The following is a 25,702-nucleotide window of genomic DNA, read 5'->3' as shown; positions in this document are numbered from 1 at the left end:
TTGTGAAGTCGAATTAATTTTTTTATTTGTAATTTTATTAAAAGTATGATCGTTGGTAATGTTTTTTGTTAGTATATTAGACGAACTTAAATAATTACTTGTACTTTATTACAATGTATTTTTTTTATCATTTTTTTATAAATAATTTGATGTATTGCTTTCGGCTTAGCGCTACGTTACTTCATCATTTGAAAGGGCCTCGGAAATAGGTTAAATTCCATATATTTTACATATTTATGAACTACTTATTTAATGAGGCTCTTAAAATTCATAATTTTCGTATAAGTTTTTTGTATATTAAATATATTAATACATTTCTTTTTGTGTATATTTTTTTATGTATTTTATTTTTTGTAAGAAGATGTTAAATATTAATATAGTTTTTTTTTATTTTTTATTTTTTAATAATATTTTTATTATTATTTTTTATTAAAAAAAATATAAATTAATATTAAAATGAATCGCTAAAAAATTAATGAAAATAAGAATTTTTTTATTTTGTTATTTAATTTTTATTTTTAACAATTTTTTTTTTTTATTATAAAAAAAATAAAATTTTATATTAAATTATAAATGGAGTTTTTTTTTTTTTTTCAAAAAAATAAAATAAAAAAATACTAAGTTAAATAAAATATTTTTAATAAAAAATTTAATTATTATTAAAAAAAATAATATTAAATGTTTTAGGTTTGTATATTTATTAAATTAACTAATAAATATTGTCTTTTAATATACTTTTTTTAATAAATACTTAATTAAATTTTATTTTATTTATAAAACAATTAATATAAAAAAGTAAGCAAAAAATAATTCAATTTCAATAATTTTGTAAAATTGATAAAATTTATTTATATAAAATTAAATACATATAATATCAGATTTTTTATTAATTTAATTTTTTATATATTGTTTTTTTAAAAAAAATAAAAAAAACTTAAAAAAACAATTAAAAACAAATATTTTTTTATATTCATTTTCTTAAAATAAACAAATTATTAAATGAAATTTTGTTAACAAAAAAAAATTTGTAAATTAAATTTCTTTATATCGAAAGAAAATATTAAATTTTACTAGTTTAAATATATGATTAGCATAAAAAAAGAAATGCTTATGTAAAATAAATAAAATATTTATACCATTATTTAATGATATCTAAAGATTTAAATTAAAATATATTAAATGATGTATTAATTATATTACGATTTATTAAAAATACGATTATTTGAATGTTATTTTAGGCTGTTTTTAAGATAGAAAATTATTAATTACATTATGTCACTTATCCTTTAGGCAGATGAAAGCTAAATTTTATTTTAATAAATAGAAATAGTTCTTTAAAATTATAAACTAGAAAAATTAAAAATATTTAAAATAATACATATAATAAATTTAAGTTAAATAAAAACCTTGTTTTTAACCTCTTAGTATGAATATGCTTAAATACAATTTCATTATTAAGATAATAAAATGTAAATATTTAATATCCTACTTAAAGGAGAATTTTTAATTGTGTATATTTTTTTAAATGTATATAAAAAAACTACGAAACATTAATAATCGCTTGTTTTGTGTAAAATATTTATTTATATACTATAAAATTTATTATTTCTTTTCTTTAAATATTAAAATAATTAATTTTTATTATCTTTAAAATTTAATTAATTGAATAAGTAGTTTATAAAATATTGATTTTTTTAAGATAATATATACCAGAAAAATACAAAAATAAAAAATTGAAATGACCTGTATTTTTATTATCTGCTTAATTTAATAATTATTTGATTTCATTTTATTAAATAAAAGTTTTAATAACATAATTTTATTTTCTAACTCTTTTATAATTATATAACCTTATAAATATTAGACAATATTATCTATTTTTATTTAAATAAATAAAAAAATACAATCATTATCAAATTTAAAATGTTTAAAATTTAAAAAACTTTTTATTTATTAAAATAAAATTTTATTTTTCAAGCGTTTTTAATATTTTAATTTTCATTATTTTATATACACCTTTTTTCATCTTATTTTCCTTTTTTAAACCGCGGTGTCCCTTTTTTATTAACCTAAAAATAAAAATACATATCCATATATTTTATAAAAAATACCTCTTAATTTTTAAGAAACTCTTTTTTAAAATTAATATTTCTCATTAATATTTTCTTAATAAAAATATATAAATATTAAAAAATAATTTCTGTAATATAATTAAATATGTAAATTCATTCTTATTATATTATAAAAGAGTTATTATTCCTTCTAAACCTCTATTTTAATGCTTATATTAGTCAATAATTACTTTTCTATAATAATCTTACTAATATATATATATTTATTGTTTTAATTTCCTTAACAAATAAAATTAGTTAACGATTCTTTATTATTGAAAAAAATAATATATATTTTTTGTTTATCATTTCATTATCTTTATATTTCATCTAATGAATATTTATTTAATATTTCCTATTTATAATTATATTATAAGAGTCAATAATAACTTAAAGTTAATTCATTTCTTTTATTTCCTTTATAATATATTAAGAACTTTTTATTTATTAATAAAATCTCTCCCTTTATATTGTTATTAAAATATAAAAACTATTTATTTATTTCTTTTAATTTTTATTATTGTATTTCCTCATTTTTTATTTTGGTGTTTTCTTATATATGAAATATTTATATTTCTATTTAAAATTATTTGCTATCTAAAATATAAGAATTTAGCTTTTTAAAAATTTTAACATTTTTTTGGTTTTATAAAATGTTAAACTAAAAATGCTTTTTTTTAATAGAATAATTTATGCTTATATTAAGATATAGAAATCCTAGTTTTTATTTTATTGTTTATAGCATTATATAATAATTATTTTTGCTTTGATTTTATAAATAATAACTCATATTATATTTATGGTCTAAGCTTTAATTGTCTGTCTTACTATTATATGATTTTTGAATTTATTTAAGAATATATTAATATATATATTATACGTAAATAGTTATAATTTATATATATATTAGAATTTCCTTTTAAATGACTTTTATTTTGGTTTTAAATTCTTTTTTTTATTGAAGTTGGCATAATAAAATATAAAATTTATAATAATAAATAAATAATATATAAATAAATTAAAAAAATAACTTTTTTATAATAAATTTTTATTTATTATCCTGTTAAATAAATTTTTAAATAAAAAATATGAAATTAATAAATTTTATAATTTTTATTTCAATTTATTCATATGAAAATATTCTTTTAATAAAATTTTTGCATTATTATTATTTTAATTAATTTTAAATATATTAATAAGCTTTCTAATAGTAATAAAATTTATTAATGATTGCAAAAAGCCATAGTTAACATTAACAAAATTCAAATTAAATAGAACATATTACTAGTAAATATATTTTTAATTTATTTAAATTATTTATATATTTGATTATTATTTAATCAAAAGGCCCTACCTTTGATAATTAATATAAACTTTAATATTATAAAAATAATGAATAAAAATATATTAAAGATTATTGGAAACAAAATGATTATGTATTTTTAAAATATAAAACTCTATTAAAAAATAATATTTGTTAAAATAGGAAATAAATGAGGCATAAACATTATTAAAAAACGCATAAATAGAATATTAAAGAAAAATAGCCGAAGAAAACTATCTTTTGGCAAATTAAAGGCATGAATTAATAAAGAGATAAAAACAAGATATTTAATAAGAAATGACTTTTTAAGAATAATTAAATTTATATAGATAAAGGGATGCATAGTATATAAAATAATAATAATAAAATGTATTTATAAAAAATATATTTATTTATATATAATTATATAAATATATATAAATATATATATATATATATATATAATATATATATATAAAATATAGATTGATAAAGATTTTTAAGTTTTTCATTAAATTAACAAATAATATAATTTAGAAAATAATGTTAAAAGTTTGAATATAAATTAATTTAATGTATATTTATTTAATATATATTTTTTTTTAATAATTATTTTTATATAAATATAGCACTAGTTAAAATAAATAGATTAAAATAATTATATTATTAATAAAGAGAAAAAAATTTTACGTTATAAATGTGACGATCTTGTATATGAATAAATAAAATATAACTAATTAAAAAAATTAAAAGAAGAAGAATAAAAAAAACTAGATAGATAAATTTTAGAAGCACAAGCTTTATAAGAAAAGTAAAAGGCTATATTAGAAAAGGAATACAAAAAAAAAATATTTTAAGATTTTTCTTAAGTAAATATAATTAAATCTTAGATTGAGAAATAAATAAAATACGATTAAGCATATTAAAATTAAAATATTCCATATAATCATGTATATATGTTAAAAATTAATATTATTTTGTTATTTTTTAAAAAAAAGACTAGAAATTATAGAAAATCTCCTTCTTATTCATTAAATTTTTAAATTTAAGAAAATAAAAATAATAAGTAATTTAATTATTAATCTAATAAAAATTAATAAATAATATAATAATAAAAATAACAATAATAATAACCATAATAATAATAATAATAATAATAATAATAATAATGATGATAATGATTATATTAATAATTATAATAATAATTTTATTCAAAATTAATAAAATTAATTAACATAAAATAAATTAATTCATTATGTAAATGATTTTAGAAAAACTAGATAATTTAACTACAATAATTATCTTAATAATTAAAATAACTTTGGAGGTGTTTAATATATACATAATAGTATTTAAAAGGACTCATAATTTATTAAAGATAATATTGGTCTTTATGCAGATCATGGATATAATATAGTTTCAGGTCATAGATATTGATAAATAAAATAAATATTTGAAAATATTTAAATTAAAAAAAAAATATTGTAATTTCCAAAATATTAAATAAAATATTATATATTATTATATATTTTTTTGAAAAATAAAATAAAATTAATTTATCTATTAAATCATTTTTTATTAATAAAAAAAAGCAAATAAATAATTAATTTATTAAAAATGTAATAATTTAAAGTAGGTTCTTAAAAATTCTTAGTATAAAATCATTTAGAGTCTGAAAAAAAGCAACTTTAAGACTTATAAAATTAACGTTCAGCCACATTAAAAGTAAGAAAAAACTCTATATTAATGCATTAAAGTCCTGAATAAAAAAACATAAAAACTAATTCGAAATGTTAAATTAGTTTTGATTGTACAGAACAAGATTAAGTCGAAAATTTTCCTATATTATAATTAAATGAAGATTTTTAATAAAAAACCTAAAATTAAAAAATACTTAAAAAAACTGAAGATAAAAAAGTTCTTATAATAAACACTATAATAAACTAAAAACAAAATGATTTATATTATAAAATGCGAGAAATATTTTATTTTTGTGATTTAAATTATACTTTTTAAAATAATTAAAATGATTTTTTAATAACTCCAAAAAGTGAATACAATCGCCGAATATATTATAAGATTTTGCAAATGTAAAGAAAATTCGAAAAAACATTTTTTGATAAAAAACTTATTGAAAAATTGATAAACATACTTGAAGAAAATTACCTAAAATATGACGCTTTTATAATTATTCACGATACAAATTCCATGACATATACAGGCAATTTTATTTCCTTTGCATTCGAGAATTTACGTAAACCAATAATTTTAACAGGCTCTTAAGTTCCTTTAAATATAATGAGAAACGATTAATTTAATAATCTTTTAGGAGCACTTACTATTGCAGGGCATTTTTTTATTCCTGAGGTACTTATTTACTTTAATAATAAATTATTTAGGGCAAATAGGTGCACTAAAGTAGATTCTTAGGGTTTAGATAGTTATTCTTCACCTAATTATTGTCCTATTGCGTAGTTAAAAATTCATATAGAAGTAAATTGGAATGCTATTCTTAAAATAGAAGGTGATGATGAGCTTGTCGTTTATAAAAATATTACAAAATAAAATATTGAGTGTCTATAATTAACACCTTTATTCGATAATAAGATGCTTAAAAGAATAATAGATTTAAATTAGGCCAAAGGAATTATTATTGAAGGATATGGGCCGGGAAATATACCTATTCATGATTAAGAATTTCTTGATATTATTGAATAAGCTTATGAGAAAAATATTATTATTTTAATAATTTTTTAAAGCTTTTCTTCATACTATAGTATTCATAATTCTGATATATATGATAAATATAAACTTTTTTATGGAGGAGATATGACTTTTGAAGCATCTTTAGCTAAATTAGCTTATTTATTAACTAAATGTAAAATAAATTCTTAAATTATAAATATATATATATAAATAAAAAAAAGAATATAATAAAGATATAATAAAAGCTTAATTCCAAAAAAGCTTAAGAGGAGAAATTAGTGTAAATAAAAATGAACTAAAATTTGAAATAAATAATGCAAATTTAATATCATCTATTACTGAGAATATTAATAACTATAATAATCCATAATTTAAAACTATTAAAAGTATTATCTTACCCGGAATAGCTTGTTATATGGCTTAATATGGTTTGATGTACCATTTGTACTAAATGAAATAACAAAACATTAATTTTCGATTTTATGATTATTATAAAAGAACTGCTTTACATATATCAGCAAGAGAATAGAAAGAAGAAGTTGTAAAATTCTTGATTAAAGAAAATATAGATATTAATATGTAGGATGAAGCCGGATATTCAGCATTATATGAAGCTATTTTAACAAAAAATAAAAGAATTGTAAATTTTTTGGTTTAAAATAAAGGTGAAATTAAAGCTGATAAAAATTAATTAACTAATGTATTATTTGAAAGTGTTATTAATGATGATTTGGAAATGATCAAGTTATTTTTTCATTCAGGACTTAAGAATTTAAATATATATACAAATGTTGATAATAGAAATATTGCTCATATAGCAGCTTGTGAAAATAAATGGGAAATTATAAAATTTTTAAAATATGTAGTACATTTTGATTTTTCATAAAAAGATGTTTTTAATAGAACACCTTTAGATGATGCAATTTATTTTTAAAATACAAATATAATTAATTAATTAAAAAATATTGCTTAATGAATTTTAAATTTATTATAATAATATATATAGTATTTTAAATATATAAAATTGTATAAAAATTTTTAAATTTATAAATAAATAATTAAATGATATATATAATCAAATAAATAAACAAAACCAACTAACAAATAAAAAAAATAAAAATATAGGGTATAAAGATAATAATTTTTTATCTTAAGGTACTATACTAGACATAAATGCAATTGAAGCTTTTTTTAATAAAATTAAAATAAGATACAAAAAAATTAAATAAATATAATTATAATTATTAAAAAATATATAAATATATAAATATATATATATATATTTATTATATTTTATATTTTATATTTTTTACAGCAACATGACCATATGTAAGCAATTCCAACTACTCCTAATTTATAAAGAAAATGGTTAAATATTATATTTACAAAAGTTATTATAATAGATGCTGCTACAACTGGAAATATACAATAACCTAATATACATACACTTTAAAGAAAATGTGCATTTCCTCCTAATAAATTTATATTTACTGTTATTACTAATGATCCTCCAAATACTAATATACTTATTTATCCGTATATGTTATTATTGTCATTTGTATTTAAGCTTAAAATACTTTTTTTTAAAATTAAAAATAAATAATTAAATTTAAATTTTTTTAATAAATACAAAGCTAAAATTAAACAAAAAATCATAGGCCCCCATAGATCCCCTTAATTTTATTTTTTTATATATTATAATATTTATTTTTACATTCTTATAATGCTTTTTTATCGTTTTCTCGAAAATAAGGAATTAATACGTATCTAAGTTTTATTGCTATCATTTTTAGATCTCGTATCTTTTTTATTTTTACATTAATATTTTTTGTTTGTTTTTTATTTTTAATTTTTTTACTATAGATCTTGAAATAGGTTCATCTAATGTGTCATAATTATCTGGTATAGAATTATCGAAATTCTTTATAAATTCTAGATTTGCTAAGTAATTTCCTGGATCTATTTTTATTATAATTATTTAATATATAATTTATTTTAATTTTGTATTAAGTAAGACTTTTAGCATCCACTTTTGACTTTGTTAACATACTCATTATAGTTTATATTATGTATTTTTTATTTTTTTAATATCAAATAAAAATAAAATATTAATTAAAAATCAAAATTATTTTATTTATTAAAAATAAAAATTATGTATATAATCGTTATTTAAAATAAAATATAATATTTAATTGATTTCTTCAATAAATAGACTTTTATTCATTAATATTTTAAAAATAAATGTTAAGTTAATTTTGTTAAATATTAAATTTTTCATATATACAATTTAAGTTTGATTTTTTTTTTTTTAGTAAAAATTTTTTACTAAATTAAAATAATTACTTAAGACTATTAATAAATTAATATATAGATATTATAAATAAATACGAATTCCTTGAAATCTAAATATTTTTTATAATATATATTTATCTGTACTTAATATAAATAAAATCAAATATATTGATATTTATATTACTTTATTAATTTTTTTTTTTTTTTACATTAATTATTAATTAATATATAAATAATTTTTTCTCTTTAATTAAAATGTTTTTCTTTTTTTTTTCAATTTTAATATATCTCATTATTTATATTGTATTAAACTGTTTATTTTTTCGAGTAATTTTTAAGAATTTTCAAGATTTTATAATCCATTTATTTATAATAAAGGAAACACTAAATTTAAATATTCATCTAAAAAAAAAATATAAAAAATACAAAAACATATAAATAATAAGTAAATAAACTGATAAAAATTACTTTTTTAAATAGCTTATGCATTTGTTTCTACCTTATTTAATAAATTATTTTTCGGATTATTTTTTACAGGAGTTGAAAATTCATTTACAGTTTTATAAGTTTAAAATCCTTTGTTTTTCTATAAAGATAAATTAGAAGCACTTGGATATTAAGTAGAAACAATATCTTATTATTTTAAATTTGGACTTTTTGAAACCTATTATTCATCGTTTTATTATAAGTTTTTCTTTAGAATCTTAACAAAACAAGGAGATTTAATGTCTTATAAGTATTGACTTTATTAATTTATTCTTCTTTTTATTGTAGAATTCCAATGATTTTTTATAGCATTGTCAGTTCTTCCTGGTAAAAACTTAGTAATATAAGCCCATTTGTTTCCATATCTGAAATTAAAATAAAAATACGTTAATATTTATAATTAATACATATATAAAAAATATTAAATATACAATTTATGAGTTTCTATTATTTTTCTATCTTCTTCTTCAGTCCATTTATCTTTTTTAATATCAGGATTTAGATGATTATGCCATCTTTATTATTAAAAATATATATCATAAAATAATTAAATAAAGTATACCTTTCACGACATTATTTACCTATTCTTCCAGGTAAATGCTTTGCTATTTAACTCCATTTTCTAGGCCCTTATTTGATTACTAATTAAGTAACAATTTCATCTTCTTCTTTTGTCCAAGGACCTTTTACAAGATTTGGATTAAGAACTTTCTGCCATCTATGTAAGCATTAAACATCTGTACGATTTTCAAAATATGAGGCTATTTTTTTCCAGTTTTTTGGCCCATGCTTTTTTACTAAATCCTTTAAAAGCTCGTCTTCTTCAGGTTTCCACCATCTTTTTAGGCGAGGTTATGAAGATTCGTTTTGAGAAGTACTGTTTTGAGTATTTTCTGGGTTTGGGGTTAAGACTGAATCTAATAATTGGAGAAAAATCTCGTTTATTTAATATGAGTCTTACTTTAGGGCAATAGGTGTTTAGATATATTACATTTTTATATATAATTTTTTTTTTTTTTATTTTAAGTTTTTTTTTTTTTTTTTTCTGTTTGTATCTGTTTTTTATTTTTCCCTTAATTTATTTTTAGTGCCTTATTTATTTTTAAAATTATATAAATATATAAAACTATAATTTATCACAAAATAATAAAATATTCATTTTTATAACTTTTTTTTTATATAATATATTAAATATTTTAATCATTAAAAAATTAAATACTATTATATTATTAATTTCTAATTTACTTTTATAATAAGTTTTTGATATTTTAGTTTTCATTTTATTTATTTAATAAAAAAAAAATATTTTTAATAAATTTATTTTATAATATAATGAATTAATAAATACTTTACTAAATAATTCATATACATTATATGTTATAAAAAAATAAAATAATAAACATAAAAAAAAGAAAGTATAAAAACATATTTAAAAACACGAATAAAAATAAATAGTTTTATGAATAAATTAAAATTAAAATAGTACGAATATATATATTTATTAAAAAAAACAAAAAAATAAAAAAATAAAAATACAGAACAAAATATGAGAATTGATAAATGTTATTTTTGTTCCGGTCCTTTATATCCTGGACATGGTGTAGCGTTTGTTCGTAATGATTCAAAGGTAAATAAAGCATATAAACATAAAAATAAGTTAATAAATAAATAAAAAATAGATGTTCAAATTTTGCAGATCTAAATGTCATAGACATTTCAAAGCAAAACATAATCCTAGAAAAATGAAATGGACAAAAGCATACAGAAAGGCTCACGGAAAAGAAATGATAAAAGACTCTGTATTTGATTTTGAATAGAAAAGAAATGAGCCAGTTAAATATAATAGAGATTTATATGTAAGTACAATAAAAGTAATGAAAAAAATTGAAAAAGTTAAAGAAAATAGAGAAAAGCTTTTTAAGGAAAACAGACTTAAAATTGCTAAAAGAATCAAAAAGTAATAAATTAATGCAGACTTAGAAAAACATGAAACTTTACTACCTTAAGGAAAACTCAAAGAATAAGTCAAAGAAAGAATAAGATAAAAACATGAAAAAAAAGTTAAATAATTGTTAAAAGGAGAAAATAAATAAAAAGCTTAATAAAATAATAATGATAGTGATGTTTCTATGGATTAAGAAAGTGATTGAAAAGTTTTTAATAAAGAATAATTTTTTTTATATATATAATGTATTTTTTTAATAAATATTCTATTATTATTTTGCTATTATTTTTAGAATTAATTATATAGAGAATTTTTTGTTTTTTTTGTTCTTATTATATTATATATAATAAATTAAATTTCTTAAAACAAAAAATATGATAATTAATAATTTAATTAGATTAATAAAATAAAATTATATTTTTAAATTTATTTAAGACAAATTTAATATATAATATAATATTTTTATAAATATTCTTCTTTATTTAAAATCTAATTTTATTTATATCCTAAATTTCATTTTTGATGATACTTTTAATTTCTTTTTTTAATAAAAAAGTTTAGTAATCATAAATTTATTATCCTTCAGTAAAAAAAACTAATATTAATATATCTATTTTATTATTTTTTGTTCCTTAAAAGACTATTTTCTATATCGTCTGAATTATTTTTATATTTAAATTAATTATTATATGAAATTTAAAAATGATTATTATTAAAAAAAATATTTTCATCCAAAATAAATGATGAATTTTTTTTCCTTCATTAATTATCCTCAAAAAAAAAGTAATTTTAATATAATTATTAAAATTACTAAGAAATATTTTCTAATAAACAGTTAAAAATACTTTCTCATGTGAAATAAGTAATTAGAGTATTTAAATATTATTTATTATAGAATCTTATAATCTTTCAAAAAATTGATATCAGGATTTTTGAAATTATTTTGAATTAAATATTTATGTGCGTGAAGTTTCTATATATTCTAAAAAAAAAATCTACTAATAATTTTAAGAAACTGCTTAATTGATTTTTATCTGAATTTCCAGCTTATCGTTTTTATTTATTATTCTTTTTTTTATTATTACATGTATATTATTTATTAAATTTTCTCAATATTTGTTATTTTATTTTCTTATTTATTAATTATTAATTTAAATCAACGAAAAATTATATTAATTATTTTCTAATTTTCTGTTTTATTTTAAAGGGAATTTTTAACTTTTTTTATATATTTTCATTATTTTTATTTTAACTGAGAGACTTATTTTTAATTATTTATTTTAAAATTTATTTTTATTGAAAATTTTTTAGATTTATTTTATTAAAAAATTAATATAGTTTTAAATCTCACATAAAAATATTTATCCAGATTTTTATTTTTCTCTTAAATTTAAAAGATTCTACTCTAAAATAGTACAGTTATTATATTTCTATTATTGAATACAATTTTGAAATTGAAGCTTAATTTTATTGTTCATCAATTCAGGCTTTCATTTTTTGAAGATACTCTTTGATTTTCGCAATTAAAGGTTTGTAAGCAATAAAAATAATAAGTTAAATTTCTTTATATTACTAATTAAATTTAATTTAAGGTCTAAATATTAAAAAAACATGTAATATGATTAATTATAATAAATTATTGAAAATTAAATTTAAAAAAAATAAAAATAAAAAGAATTAAAAAATAAATAATAAATAATATAAGTTTATTAATACTAAATATTTTGTTAAATATATATAAAAAATTATATATGTATGTATTTATTTTATTTTATAAATTTTAAAATAGTTTTGTAAACTATTTAATTGTTTAAGCTTTATTTTCAGAAATATTAAAAATATTTTATTTAATAATAATTAAAAAAAGAAAATAAAAAATAAATAATTAAAAAAAAGAAAATATATATAATATATAAATATAATATATATATTTATATTAATTTTAATTTATATAATATATATATATATATATTAAAAATACAATGTTATAAAATTTCTATATTTTTTTTAATATATACCTTTTTTATTAAAATAAAATATATTTAAGATAAAATTTTTATTATAATTTTTTTTTTTAAACATATTACCGTAATGCATATATAAATACCAAATAATTTTAAATATATATAATTTGTTTAAAAAAATAAAAAAAATTAAAAATTATAAATTTTATCTATATATTTTATTAACTTAATTTAAATAAAAATAATTTTTTAAATTATTATAGTTTAGTAATAAATATTATTTAGTAAATTATTTATTGTTTATTATAAAAAATAAATATTTATAATGTATTATTTTAAAAAAAACATTAATTAATTTTAAATTCAAAATATAACATATCGTTAAAATATATAATATTTATAAATTTTTTTATTAATAAATATATTTGTCTTATTTAGTCTTAATAATGATAAAAAATAAAAAAATATTATAACTTTTAAATTAAATTAATTAGTTTTCTTTAAATAGATATTCAATATTAAAATTTATCATTATTAAAAATATTGATTAAACTAATATGTTTTAATTTATAAAAATAAAATAAATTACTATTAATTAATTTTTAAAAAAATTGTATTTATTAAAAATATAATTAATAATATATAAAATATTATTATTATAATTATTATTATTATTAATATAATTATTATTATTATTATTATTATTTTTATTAATTACAAAATCATTTAATATTTAAAATAATTAATTTTTAATTTTTTATCTTAAATATTTATATTCTTTAAATATCTAAATATTTTTTTTTTTTTTAGTTTAAGATATTAAATAATAATCAAATAAAAAATAAATATTTTATAAATAAAATCATTAATTTAAATTTATAAGTATTTTTAATTTTTATAAAAGAAAAATATTATAATTTATAATTTATTTTTTATTAATTTTTAATATTAAATAATAATATTATATAAATGACTCTAAATAATGAATATATATATAAATATATATTAATTTTTATTTTGTTTTTTAATACTATATTTTATTATATTTTATATTTTTTAATTATAAATTTTTTTATTATATCAATAAATTTAAAAATATAACATTTCTTTTTTATTTAGAGATTTTGAATTAATATATATAAAAAAAAACTCTAAAACAAAGTGATATATATTTACTTTACTTATATTTATGAATAATAGATAATAATTTCAAAAATTAATATATTTTTAAATATACACGTAAAAAAATAACATAAACATACATATATATATAAAAGAAGAAATAATTCTCATATTTATTAAAAATAAAAAAATAAAAAAAAAGAAAATTAATTAAATTAAAAAGATAATATAAAAGATATAATATATATAAAAAAAAAAATATAATATAATAAAAAAGATTATATATGTCTTCTACAACTCCAGAACCCAGATATTGTACCATATATCTCCGTCCCGAACAATCCGAATAACAATCCGCTTAAGAAATAAAAACTTTATTACAAAGTAAGCAAATCGAAGACAAGATACGTGGTTTAAAACATTTAATATACAATATATCAAACGACGATAACTTCGACCGAATGACTATGACTGTAATAAACACTCTAACTCCTTTACAAACAGACAACCATAACTTGAAAAAGATTCTTCTTTTTTACTGGGAAGTAATAGAGAAATTAAATAAAGAAGGTAAACTAAAAGACGAGATGTTTTTAGTCTGTAATTCATTAAGAAGTGATTTATTACATCCAAACGAGTATTTAAGAGGCCGTACATTAAGACTAGTATCTCGAATAATGCACAAAGGAATTTTAGAACCTTTAATATCTTCTATAATGGAAGGATTAAATCACAAACACACATATGTCCGAAAAAATGCAATAGTGGCCATATATTAGATTTTTTTGCATTTCGGTGATGAACTAATTAGTGATATTGACTCTGAAATGGAGAAAGTGCTAAATAACGAAAACGATTTATCTACTAAAAGAAATGCATTTTTATTACTTTTCCATACTAATTAATAAAAAGCTATGGATTATCTATATTAGTAAATCCTAGATGATAGAGTTGATGATATGGGAGATATTATGTAACTCTCAGTTCTTGAATTATTCAGAAAAACTTGCAAATAAGATCCTACTTAAAAATAAAGACTAATGAAAGCTATTCTTTACTTTTAAAAATCAAAAAGTCCTTCAGTGTAATTTGAATGTGCAAATACATTAACTTAATTATCTAACTCGCCAAATACACTAAAACTTGCAACTTCTATATATGTGTAGATTTTACTTAATAATACTGAAAATAATGTTAAAATGGTTATTTTGGATAAGCTAATGTCTATTTTAGCGATTGAACCAAAGTTTTTGGAAGAATAACTTGTCGATATTACTAAAATATTGAACACTTAATCATTTTAAATTAGAAAAAAAACAATTGAAATTATACAAGTTTTATTAAATGCGAAAAATATTACAATAATTTTCCCTAAAATTTCAAAGGAAGTTAAAAAAGCCTAATAAGAGGAAAAGTATTAAATATAAAAATAATTATAATATTACATATATAAATATATTCATAAATAGTAAAGAGTATATAAAATTATTACTTGATTTCGTTGAATATTCTGTAAACAATTTCGAATAAGTAGTTGATGAAGCCATGAATTTAATAAACGAATAATTTCTTACAAGTTCCAAAGCTTCATAAAAAAATCAAGACTAAATCAAAAATATCCTAAATTCTTTAATTATAAATTACCCGCAATGCCGTGAAAAATTAATATCGAAGATATTGGAAAAATTCTATGATATAAAAAGTCTATATATATTTAAAGGAGTTCTTTGGATTTTAGGTGAATATGCCACAGAAGATAGTACAGAATTAAGTTTATAAGAAATAATTAGATCAGTAGGTACTTTACCAATAGAATATATTGGTAAAACTACAGAAGAGGAGAAAAATAATAAAGATAATAATAATACAGTTAATTAAGCAAAAGAGAGCACAACTACATAAAAAAAATATAAAACAGTGATTTTAGCTGATGGTACTTATGGTACTGAACTTGTAGTTGATTAAAAACAGGAATAAGAAGAAAATGAGGAAATTAGTAAATTAAAAATTATTATTTCTTAAAATGCTTATATAGGATCTATTTTGGCTCGTTGTGCATTAAAATTAATTCTAAAATTAAAAAATAATATGAATAAATTTAATAAATATAGTAGTTAAATTTTGTTAATTTTATGCTCTTTATTAAGACTTTATACTAAAAATTAAACTATATATGAACAAGATTCCGTTGAAAAAATTCATTTTAGTATAAAATTACTTACTAATCCTTCCTATTTTACACAAAATAAAGTCGAATGGCTTGAAAATTAACTAAAAGTTCCTAAATTACATAAATCTTATTTCGGAAAATAAAATACTTAATAAGAAAATAAAAGAAAAAGTATATAAAATAACCTGATGATCTTATAGTTATTAGAGCCTTAAAAGCCAAAAAATGGAAGTAGATCTTTCTGATGATGAATTAGGAGATTTCGAATTAAAAAAACAAGAACATGAAGAAGGAGATTTTGTCAAGAAACTCGGAAAGCTAATCTAATTAACAGGATACAGTGACCCTATATATGCAGAATCGTTTGTCCGTATACACAAATATGATATTTAATTTGAAACTCTTTTAATAAATAGAACTTCAAAACCTTTATAAAAAGTCCAAATAGACTTTTTTACTTAATAAAGTGATATTAAAAGGGTTATAGAAAAAGCTTAAGCTGTGACTTTATAACCAAATGGATTTGCAAATGTGAAAACATCATTAAAGTTCTCTTCGAGTGATATTGGAGTTATTTTTGGAGCTATTAATTATGAGAATATTGCAGGTATAGAATAAGCTTATCTTATTACAAAAGAAATTGATATTGATCTTATTGATTTTATATATCCAAGTGAAATAGATCTTAATACTTTTAGAGAATTATGGGCTAAATATGAATGGGAAAACAGAATTACATTAAACCCATCTGGAAAGTAATAAATAAATATATATATATATATATATATATATATATATATATATATATATATATATATATATATTTATATTCATATTATTTGTTTTTAATTATTAAATTATATATTTAGTGATCTTTATTAGTTTGTTAATCATATAAGAGAACATTTTAAATTATATTTGCTTAATGATGAGGAAGAAATAAAAAATGCGAATTGTATTTGTGCAAACTTTTATGCAAAAACTAAACTTGATGATGATTTCTTAATTAATCTTAGTGCAGAAATTATTAATAATAAAATTAATGGATATGCCAGAATTAGAAGTAAGGCTAAGGTATTTTTTTATTTTATATTTTTAACTAATAAATTTTTTAGGGAATTGTTGTTAATTTAGGATCTAAATTTAAAATGTGAATAAAGAATTAAAAAAAAAAAAAAAATTAACCGAGTAAATAAAAAAAAAAAATTATATTAAAAAGAAATTAAAAAATATAATTAAAATATTATTAAAAAAATAAACTTATTAAAATATAAATAATTTTTTTTCATTTTTATTTTAACTTGAGTTTCACACATCTTGTAATATTACTTTTTTTTAATATAAAATAAAAATAATATATTTTAAATTTACTCATTTATTTAATTTAATTTCATAATGTTTTTAATTTTTTTTCCAAAATATTCATTATTTTCATTATTATTCAATATACTTTTTTACAAAAACTTACTTTCTTGATAAAATGCATCTAATTATGCTTCAGTAATCGAAGGAAGAGACTCATCCCCACTGATAACATTATCTTCATTTTATAAAGGCCAATCTTATGGCCCAAACAAATTTCTTTTTATAATATTATATTTACAATCCTATTTATAATATCCTTAATTTAATTATTTATCTGAATTTTTCAATTAAGATTTTTTTCTTAATTAATCATTTTCTTTATAAAGTTTTTATTTATAAGTAAGAATCGGATTATTATTTGAGACGACTTAATTTTTTTCTTAATCGATTTTTTTTTTATAATCACTAATATTTTTAGATTAATATAGGAACTCGATATTTTACTAAGAGAGTAATTTTCTTTTCTTAACTTTATTTTCATTTTCATTGTTTTATATTATATCCATTTTCTTCAAATCATTCGAAAAATCATTAGAAAAGTTTAGTTTTTTAAAATTAAGAAAAATTTATTTTTTTTCGTTTAAAAAATCTTTCCTTTAGCAAAAAAAATCCTTTTTTTTTTATCTTTTTTCTTTTAAAGCTTATTTCGCACTTTATTTTCTCGAATTTAAAATGTTTTCAAAATTAATATTATTTAATATTTTGTTATTTTAATTTTTTTACTTTAAACTTTGCATATATTTTTCTGCATTATCTTTTATTTCTTATTTAATTAAATTTTTAAAAACTTTCTCATAGCCCATTTTTTTCTATTATGATTAATTAATTACATTTAATTCAATTATTGGAGTTTTATCAGCTGTAATGTTAATATTCTTTAATTGTTTTCGTTCAATAAACTATCTTACATAATATTAATGTGAAATATCATTCTAAAGAAGATCTTTTCGTTTTATTTTTTCAATAATCTCTTACTAAGCTTCAATGAATTAGGAAAAAAAGGTGTTTTATTTTTTATTATTATGCTTTTGTAATAGCTTATCAAATATAAATGACCCATATTTCGTTTTGTTATTTTAAGGTATTACATTTTCAAGATTTCCAAAAGATTAAACTGTTTAAGGATTAAATTTTACTTTTTAATCACTTTTTTCAAAAAAAATCTAATTTTTAGCAGATACCGAAGATTAAAATTCCTCTTTTTTCTAATTTTTTTAAGACCTCAATGTACATTTATTCATTAAACCAATAAATTAAGTAATACTTTATTATCCGCCAAAAAAAGACTTTAATAATCGTTTAAAATAAGGATTTTTTTTCGATAATTCTAAAGGAAATTCGTTCAAAAGAGGTTTCGCCGTTTAATATCTTGATTATCTCTATTCGGTACTTTTTTAATTATTGATATTTTCATTTAAATTACTGGCATTTTTTTTTTTAATTTCTTATAATATACGTTAACTCATATTACTTTGAAATCCTCCCTAAAGTGTCGATATATATGATGGGTTTTGATTTTTTAATGTTATTATATTGTTTTCATTTTTATTCATTTTTTTTTTTATTATAAATAATAATAATATAAATTAATTTTTTTAAAAAACAAGATTTAGCAATTTATTGCTACATATATAATTTTTTTATATATATATATAAAAAAAGAATAAAATAATTTCGCTTTTGTTGCAATTAAGTTCGAATTCACACCACATATTTAACATTTTTGTGTTTTTTTCCAAAATCAAATAAATAGGCATATCTTCTAAAGCTTTTTTTATCAAATCCTAATTAATAGAAGTGCCAAATTCCATTGAAAGTGAACTATTAATTTCAATAAGCTATATTTAAAAATATTAACCGATTATAAAATCAAATCCAAAAAACTTAAACGAACCTTTTCTATTTAAAAACTGCTTTTTTTTAAAAAAAAATGATTAAATGATAATTTCCTTAATTTTTGATTAAATAAATTTACTTAAAATGCGTTTTTAATTCAATAATTAATCACTTAATTATTTTGAGATCCACATATATCTTTCTTTTTCGTTTTTTAAAATTATTCCTTTTTTTGTTTCTAAATTGCATTGTTAGTCAAATATATGAATTTGTTCTTTAATTTTGCTACTATTATTTTATATTCTATTTAAAAAAAATAATGTAACAAGGCTCATAAAACCATATTTATAAAGGTTTTTAATCCTATATTAGCGTCAATTGTCTCAAATCAAATTTATTTTAATTTAATGGTAATGAATTTTCGATAAATATTTTTGAACTAATAATTTTTGTTTTATTATCTAATATATAATAGATTATTTTTTCTAATTTTTAAAAATATTTTTACACCCCCCTCCCTCTTGTTAAAAAATTAAACATTAAAATAAAAAAATATTTATTTATATATTTAGGTTAATATATTTATGAATAAATTTAATGTTTTTTTATATATTTATTATTATTTTTAATTTAATTTTTGTTTTGTTAGAAATTGCATTTTTTTCAGAGATTTTATTCTTATAAAAAAATGCATTCTTTGGGTGTTATACATAAAAATTGTTCTGTATTTTATATATAATGTATTTGCAAATATATTTAATAATCCGTATATCAGCTCCAGCTCATTCATTATTTTATTTTTTAGTCATAATTTTTATTTAATTATTTAAAGCTTTTCATAATATTATGTTTAATTTTTTTTTATATAAGTAAACTTAAAATCTTGAAATCCTAGTTTAAATTACAAATAATTTAATTTTTTTTTTTACTTAATATATAAATAAAAATGATACAAGCCAACTTTAAATCGAAAAAATGGTTTTCATTTTCAACCAATCTAAATTTATTTAAGTCATACTTAAGGTCATTATAATTTTTTTTTTAAATATAAACTTTTTTTTAATTTATTAAAAATATTTTTATTTAGGAATTATTATTTAAGTATTCTTTTTTATTATATAAATATTTTATTTATCTTATATATTTTTCTTTATTGTTTTGATTTACTATTATTTTTTCTCTTGTTTATTTATAAAAATTTATAACATAATAATTCAAAGATTTTAATTATATAAAAATTTTAAACTAGGCTATTCTCATTATTTAAATTTATATTTTTTTTCTATTACTTTTAAATTTTATTTACTTATAATTAGTTTGATCATAATTATTTTATTTTTATTTTAAAATAAAAACTTACTTAAAATTATGTATTTGTTTTAAATTTATGTAAATTAATATGTTTTTATTTAATTTGTATTTGCTAATTAATTGAAATACGATTTTTTTTATTATAGGTATAAATTAAATATATGATATGATATATGTACAATTTTTTTAAAGAATAATAATTTTTCTAAATAAAAATATATTTATTTATTTTTAATTTATTTTATAATTTTCGACAATATATTTTTTATTTATATTTTCTTTTCAAATTATTTTTTTAAATGAAAAATATTCTAATTATAATATGAATTTTTTTTAATCTAAATTATTATTAGTATATTTGTTTAAAAACTAATAATTTTCTATTATATTTTAATATAAATCTATAGATGTTTATTATTTTATATATTGGGATATATTATTAATTATATATTACTTATTTTATATATTGACTTTATTTTTTAATTTTTTAACTTTGTTTTTTTTTAATAATGAGTTAAATTTTATATATATATATTTTGATTTTTATTTAAAATAAATTATTGATATATATATGAGATATAATATAATATTTTGTTTTTTTATTTAAAATAATATTTTAATAATAAAAATACAACTTAAATATTATTCACATTCCATTACTATTAAAAAAATAAAAAAATATAAATATATAAAAATAATTTACTAATTAGGTCCGCCACTACCTTCAGGTATCGTCCAATTAATATATTCTTCAACCATCTATTTATAATAAATTAAGTATTTAAATATAAAAAAACAAATAGTTATACTTTTATAGAGCATGTTTTACAATGAATACAATTTTAAGCATTTATTTATAATTTGGGTTCACCTTTTTCATCTTAAACAAACTCATAAACACCTGCAGGGCAAAATTTACTTTCAGGTCCTCCATACTTTTTAAGAGACTTTTCAATGGCTACATCTTCTTTACCTTTCTTAATTTTTAAATGAGACGGTTAATCATGATCATGATAAGTTCCACTATTTATATTTTATATATTAATAAAAACATAAAATAAATATATACTTATACAAAAAAATTCATAAATAATATATAATTAAACAATTATAAGTACCTTCTTGTAAGATTTTCCAACAAATCAAAAGTTAAAACCCCGTCTTTTTTTGGATAATGAATAGGCTTTTAATTTTCCTTAAACTATTCGCTATCTTTAATTTTATTTCTCAAATTCCACGGTTCTTTACCTTTCGTAATATTGCACTAAAATCCATTTAAAGCCAATCCTGGATAAAGTCCATACTTAAAAGCATTTTTGGTATTCCTAAAATCATATAACTCTTTATAAACCCATGAATTTTCCATATCTTTTTGATAATTTTTTATTTCCAAACCTTACTAACAGTCCTCTAAAGCAATGCTTTTATATATATTCTCACCCGCAACCATCCCTGACTTCATAGCATTGTGAGTTCCTTTAATTTTAGCCACATTTAAAAACCCAGCCCCACATCCTATTAAAACTCCTCCTGGAAAGCTTAACTTTGGAATAGAAAAATACCCTCCTGCGTTAATTGCCCTTGCTCCATAACTAATACAAGTACCTCCTTTTAACATTTCTCTAATTTATTTATGTGTTTTGAACCTTTGGAATTCCTCATAAGGATTTAAATTAGGGTTTTAATATTATAATCCTATTACATAACCTATATGTATTTAATTAGGATCTTTGTGATATAAAAAAGATCCTCCATAAGTGTATTTATCTAAAGGCCACCCTACTGTATGCTAAACAAGCCCGCTTTAAAATTTTTCTGTGGGAACTTCCCACACTTCTTTTAAACCGATTCCATAAATCTAAGAGTCACTATTTTCCCTCAAATTAAATTTTTGTGCGATTTCTTCTGTTAAAGAACCTCTACAGCCTTCGGAAAAAATAGTTTATTTCGCCAATAGTTCTATTCCAGGTGTGTAATTTTCCTTTTTTATTCCTTCTTTACTTATTCCCATATCTTTTGTGGCTACACCTATTACTGCTCCTTTTTCATTATACAAAAGTTCTGCACCGGCTGTTCCGGGGAAAATATCGACTCCTAAATTAGTGGCATATTCACCTAACCAAACACAAAGTTCGCCTAGAGAAATTATATAATTATTATGGTTATGGAGAGTTGAAGGAAGAAGAAAATTCGGAATTTCAATACTTTTTTCTTAATCAAATAAAATCATAAATTTATCATGAACAACCCTAGTATTTACTGGTGGTCTCTGTTTATTTTTATATATGTATATATTTTATTTTTATAATATATTTATAGTTTTTTTACATTTTCCATACCACGCCATCCAGGCAATAACTCATCTAATGCATTGGGCTCAAAACAATTTCCTGATAAAATATGAGAACCTATTTGTGAACCTTTTTCTATTAAACATACTGATATTGGGTGATTGTATTCTAGCTCTAATTGCTTTAGTCTTATGGCTGCGGAAAGACCAGCTGGACCTCCTCCTACTATTAGAACGTCATAGCTCATTTATTCACGATGATTTGAAAAATAATATTGATTGAGTTTTTATAATTTTATTTGAGTTTTAAATAGATTGTTTAATCTATTTATCATTTTTTTCTTGTTTTATATAATTTTTATAATTTTAATATTTTATTTTTTAATTTTATATTTTCTTTAAGCAATTTTTCTTTTCTTTTTTAATAAATTAAAATTTCTTTTTTCAATATATTATTATCATATTTTTTATAAAAATTACGTAATATATACTCCATAATTTCATAAAAATTATATTTTTATGAATCATTTATATTGGTTTTAATTTTAAAAGTTTGATTTTTTATATAAAAATATAATTTTTAATAAAACACAATATTCTTAATTAAATATATATATATATAAAATATAAACAATTTTTATTTTTCTAACTAAAAAATTTATATTTAATTTCTCTATGTTTAAAATTAATACAATAAGTTATTTAAATATTTTCTATAATCAAATATAAGTAAAAACTAATCCAGATAAACAAATCCCAAAAATAATAAATAAAATATTCAATAAATATTCCATTTTAGAAAGATTATTATAAATCAAATTTAAAAGACACGGAAAAATAATAGCAATAGGAGTTTTAAAAAAAATCTAAATAATATTAAATATAATATTAGCTTCTTTAGAAGTTAACATCCCAAAATAAACACTTAAAATCACACTAATAAAATTAATAACATTCAAAAGTAAATATTTATTATTATTTACATTAATAGTATCTTTATTTATTTTTTGCATTTCTTCTTCCAAAGAAACACTATGATAATAGCAAAGTTTAAACCAGGTTGCCTAATTAACTTCATTAAATTTAGGCAAATCATACACAGGTAATGATTTTAAGCTTTTAAGTTTAAAGAGGGCTAATTTATTGCTTTCTTTATATAAATCAAGTTAATCTTTATATAAAACATTTAGTGGTGAAAATAAATGTGCATATGAAGGAACAGCTGCCAAAATATAAAAAACTTATCCAATTAGAACTAGAAACAAATTATTATCAAATTAATCCATTATATTTTTTTTTATTTATTATCCAAAAGCAATCAATGTTAAGTTTCCGAGAAAAAACGAAAGTAAATATATACAAAAATGAGATAACCATATATATTTTTTGAACTATTTAGTTTATGTTTCTGTAAATTAATCTCTCTATTTATTTATTTTATTTTATTTTTGTTGTTTTTTTACATATATTTCATAAACAGTTATTGACTCTTCAAAGCTACTGAATATTTACATTGCAGATTCTATTCTATTTGTGCCAACTAGAATACTATTTATTTCGAATTTTTCTAATTATTTAATGGCTTATATATCGAAATAAAAAGTTAGTATAAATCCTAAAAACATTAATTTATCACATATATCCTTTAATTATTAATTTCTAACCAATTTTGGAATACAAACAATTGGATAAAAAAAAATTATTTAAATCCAAAAACTTTGATTATTAGTTATTTCATACTCAAAAAAAAATAAAAATTTATAAATCATAATACTCAAAGCTTATATATATGAATAAATATCAGAAAACTATTTTTTTTTTTATTTTTGAAAACATATTTTTTTTTTTTTTGAACAAAATAAATACATGAGTGAAAAATACACACGTATCTATTAATTTTAATCCGCAATAACCAAATTATAAATACATTAATTCCCTAAGAGTTAAATTCGTTATTCTTTTTAAATTTATCAAAACTATCATAGGATAAGCAGTTAAGAAATAAGAAGCAAGTAAAAATATGTTTGAATATATAATTCCTCCTTAATAAAATCCAAAACTTAATAAGAAAAAATTCGAAGTTACAAATTCTTATACTAATGTAAAAAATATTGTTTTCAATTTCAATTCATCCCAATAAAGTATTTCATTATCAATTTCTTAACAGCCTTAATTTTTGTTATTTTTATTTTAAATTTAAATTTTATATATTTATATATATAAATTTATAAAATTATTTATAAATTACTTCTTGCTTAAGATTTTTCTAAATTATAAAAATATTAAGGAAGAAAACCTTCTCCTTTACTAATAGATTTTATAAATTTGGATTTTTTTTTTAACTTTAGAGTTTCCTTAGTTAAGTTTTTATAACTTTAACTTTTTTATAATATAGAAGAAGTGATATCATTTAATTCATTAATCTTACTTTAATTTTAATTTTAAATTTCTTTTAAATTCTATATAATCTAAAATGTTTTTATTGAACCATTCATTTTGTTGGGAGATTATGAGAAACTATTAATATTATCGCTTATAATACTTTAAGTTCTACATTGTTTTGAATTCATAATTTAAATCTTTATTTATTTTTAACTTAATTAAATTTTTGTTTTATTTTTAAATAAAAAAAAATAAAAAAAAATATTTTAATAATTAAATATACAGTTTAAATATAATGATTAATTATTAAATAAAAAAAAATATTATTACTTAATTTAAAATTAAGATATTTTATTGTTATATATAAAAATTAAATATATATTAATATATAAATAAATAAATATATATATATATATTAA

General features: G+C 17.0%; 6 protein-coding genes across 6 annotated transcripts, besides 32 other annotated features; 4 read left to right on the top strand and 2 right to left on the bottom strand. All coding sequences in view use genetic code 6, as the record gives it.

Moving 5' to 3' along the window:
* Nucleotides 1-972: 972 nt before the first annotated feature.
* Nucleotides 973-1,040: a microsatellite.
* A 2,777-nt stretch (nt 1,041-3,817) lies between these two features.
* Nucleotides 3,818-3,891: a microsatellite.
* An 80-nt stretch (nt 3,892-3,971) lies between these two features.
* Nucleotides 3,972-4,012: a microsatellite.
* Nucleotides 3,999-4,031: a microsatellite.
* A 442-nt stretch (nt 4,032-4,473) lies between these two features.
* Nucleotides 4,474-4,584: a microsatellite.
* Nucleotides 4,499-4,620: a microsatellite.
* Nucleotides 4,621-5,160: 540 nt separating this feature from the next.
* IMG5_197940 (hypothetical protein) lies at nt 5,161-7,096 on the top strand (the record flags this gene model as incomplete). Its single annotated transcript, XM_004024161.1, has 2 exons — nt 5,161-6,292; nt 6,342-7,096. The coding sequence occupies 2 exons, from the start codon at nt 5,161-5,163 to the stop codon at nt 7,094-7,096; spliced, it is 1,887 nt and encodes a 628-aa protein (XP_004024210.1).
* A 99-nt stretch (nt 7,097-7,195) lies between these two features.
* Nucleotides 7,196-9,891, bottom strand: IMG5_197930 (myb-like DNA-binding domain protein; the record flags this gene model as incomplete). Its single annotated transcript, XM_004024160.1, has 9 exons — nt 7,196-7,305; nt 7,434-7,696; nt 7,751-7,793; nt 7,835-7,922; nt 7,979-8,079; nt 8,881-8,911; nt 8,948-9,263; nt 9,330-9,413; nt 9,461-9,891. 9 exons carry the CDS (start codon nt 9,889-9,891, stop codon nt 7,196-7,198), a joined length of 1,467 nt encoding a protein of 488 aa, XP_004024209.1.
* Nucleotides 7,340-7,398: a microsatellite.
* Nucleotides 7,370-7,402: a microsatellite.
* Nucleotides 8,227-8,274: a microsatellite.
* Nucleotides 8,821-8,856: a microsatellite.
* Nucleotides 9,891-9,943: a microsatellite.
* Nucleotides 9,904-9,949: a microsatellite.
* Nucleotides 9,950-10,444: 495 nt separating this feature from the next.
* IMG5_197920 (hypothetical protein) lies at nt 10,445-11,048 on the top strand (the record flags this gene model as incomplete). The annotated part of the gene is made up of 2 exons (XM_004024159.1): nt 10,445-10,525; nt 10,578-11,048. 2 exons carry the CDS (start codon nt 10,445-10,447, stop codon nt 11,046-11,048), a joined length of 552 nt encoding a protein of 183 aa, XP_004024208.1.
* Nucleotides 11,049-11,896: 848 nt separating this feature from the next.
* Nucleotides 11,897-11,926: a microsatellite.
* Nucleotides 11,927-12,114: 188 nt separating this feature from the next.
* Nucleotides 12,115-12,153: a microsatellite.
* A 538-nt stretch (nt 12,154-12,691) lies between these two features.
* Nucleotides 12,692-12,749: a microsatellite.
* Nucleotides 12,706-12,753: a microsatellite.
* Nucleotides 12,742-12,803: a microsatellite.
* Nucleotides 12,743-12,815: a microsatellite.
* Nucleotides 12,816-13,041: 226 nt separating this feature from the next.
* Nucleotides 13,042-13,119: a microsatellite.
* Nucleotides 13,093-13,150: a microsatellite.
* Nucleotides 13,151-13,433: 283 nt separating this feature from the next.
* Nucleotides 13,434-13,524: a microsatellite.
* Nucleotides 13,456-13,520: a microsatellite.
* A 628-nt stretch (nt 13,525-14,152) lies between the features above and the next one.
* Nucleotides 14,153-14,201: a microsatellite.
* Nucleotides 14,160-14,205: a microsatellite.
* Nucleotides 14,206-14,213: 8 nt separating this feature from the next.
* On the top strand, nt 14,214-16,106 carry IMG5_197910 (hypothetical protein; the record flags this gene model as incomplete). Its single annotated transcript, XM_004024158.1, has 3 exons — nt 14,214-15,343; nt 15,399-15,882; nt 16,041-16,106. 3 exons carry the CDS (start codon nt 14,214-14,216, stop codon nt 16,104-16,106), a joined length of 1,680 nt encoding a protein of 559 aa, XP_004024207.1.
* A 218-nt stretch (nt 16,107-16,324) lies between these two features.
* IMG5_197900 (hypothetical protein) lies at nt 16,325-17,253 on the top strand (the record flags this gene model as incomplete). Its single annotated transcript, XM_004024157.1, has 3 exons — nt 16,325-16,854; nt 16,969-17,173; nt 17,215-17,253. 3 exons carry the CDS (start codon nt 16,325-16,327, stop codon nt 17,251-17,253), a joined length of 774 nt encoding a protein of 257 aa, XP_004024206.1.
* Nucleotides 16,866-16,929: a microsatellite.
* Nucleotides 17,254-20,328: 3,075 nt separating the features above from the next.
* Nucleotides 20,329-20,363: a microsatellite.
* A 679-nt stretch (nt 20,364-21,042) lies between these two features.
* Nucleotides 21,043-21,090: a microsatellite.
* Nucleotides 21,091-21,257: 167 nt separating this feature from the next.
* Nucleotides 21,258-23,250, bottom strand: IMG5_197890 (hypothetical protein; the record flags this gene model as incomplete). The annotated part of the gene is made up of 5 exons (XM_004024156.1): nt 22,940-23,250; nt 21,730-22,880; nt 21,421-21,634; nt 21,315-21,370; nt 21,258-21,270 (listed from the first exon to the last, which is right to left on the bottom strand). The coding sequence occupies exons 1-5, from the start codon at nt 23,234-23,236 to the stop codon at nt 21,258-21,260; spliced, it is 1,731 nt and encodes a 576-aa protein (XP_004024205.1). The 5' UTR covers nt 23,237-23,250.
* Nucleotides 23,251-23,253: 3 nt separating this feature from the next.
* Nucleotides 23,254-23,297: a microsatellite.
* Nucleotides 23,256-23,297: a microsatellite.
* A 1,407-nt stretch (nt 23,298-24,704) lies between these two features.
* Nucleotides 24,705-24,752: a microsatellite.
* Nucleotides 24,753-25,098: 346 nt separating this feature from the next.
* Nucleotides 25,099-25,147: a microsatellite.
* Nucleotides 25,148-25,522: 375 nt separating this feature from the next.
* Nucleotides 25,523-25,547: a microsatellite.
* Between the last annotated feature and the right edge of the window lie 155 nt (nt 25,548-25,702).

Source organism: Ichthyophthirius multifiliis (genome assembly GCF_000220395.1).
Source record: "Ichthyophthirius multifiliis unplaced genomic scaffold scaff_1120509251407, whole genome shotgun sequence".
NCBI lineage: Eukaryota > Ciliophora > Oligohymenophorea > Hymenostomatida > Ichthyophthirius > Ichthyophthirius multifiliis.
The sequence above is the reverse complement of the archived record's forward strand: the minus strand, read 5'-3'. Positions and strand labels throughout refer to the sequence as shown.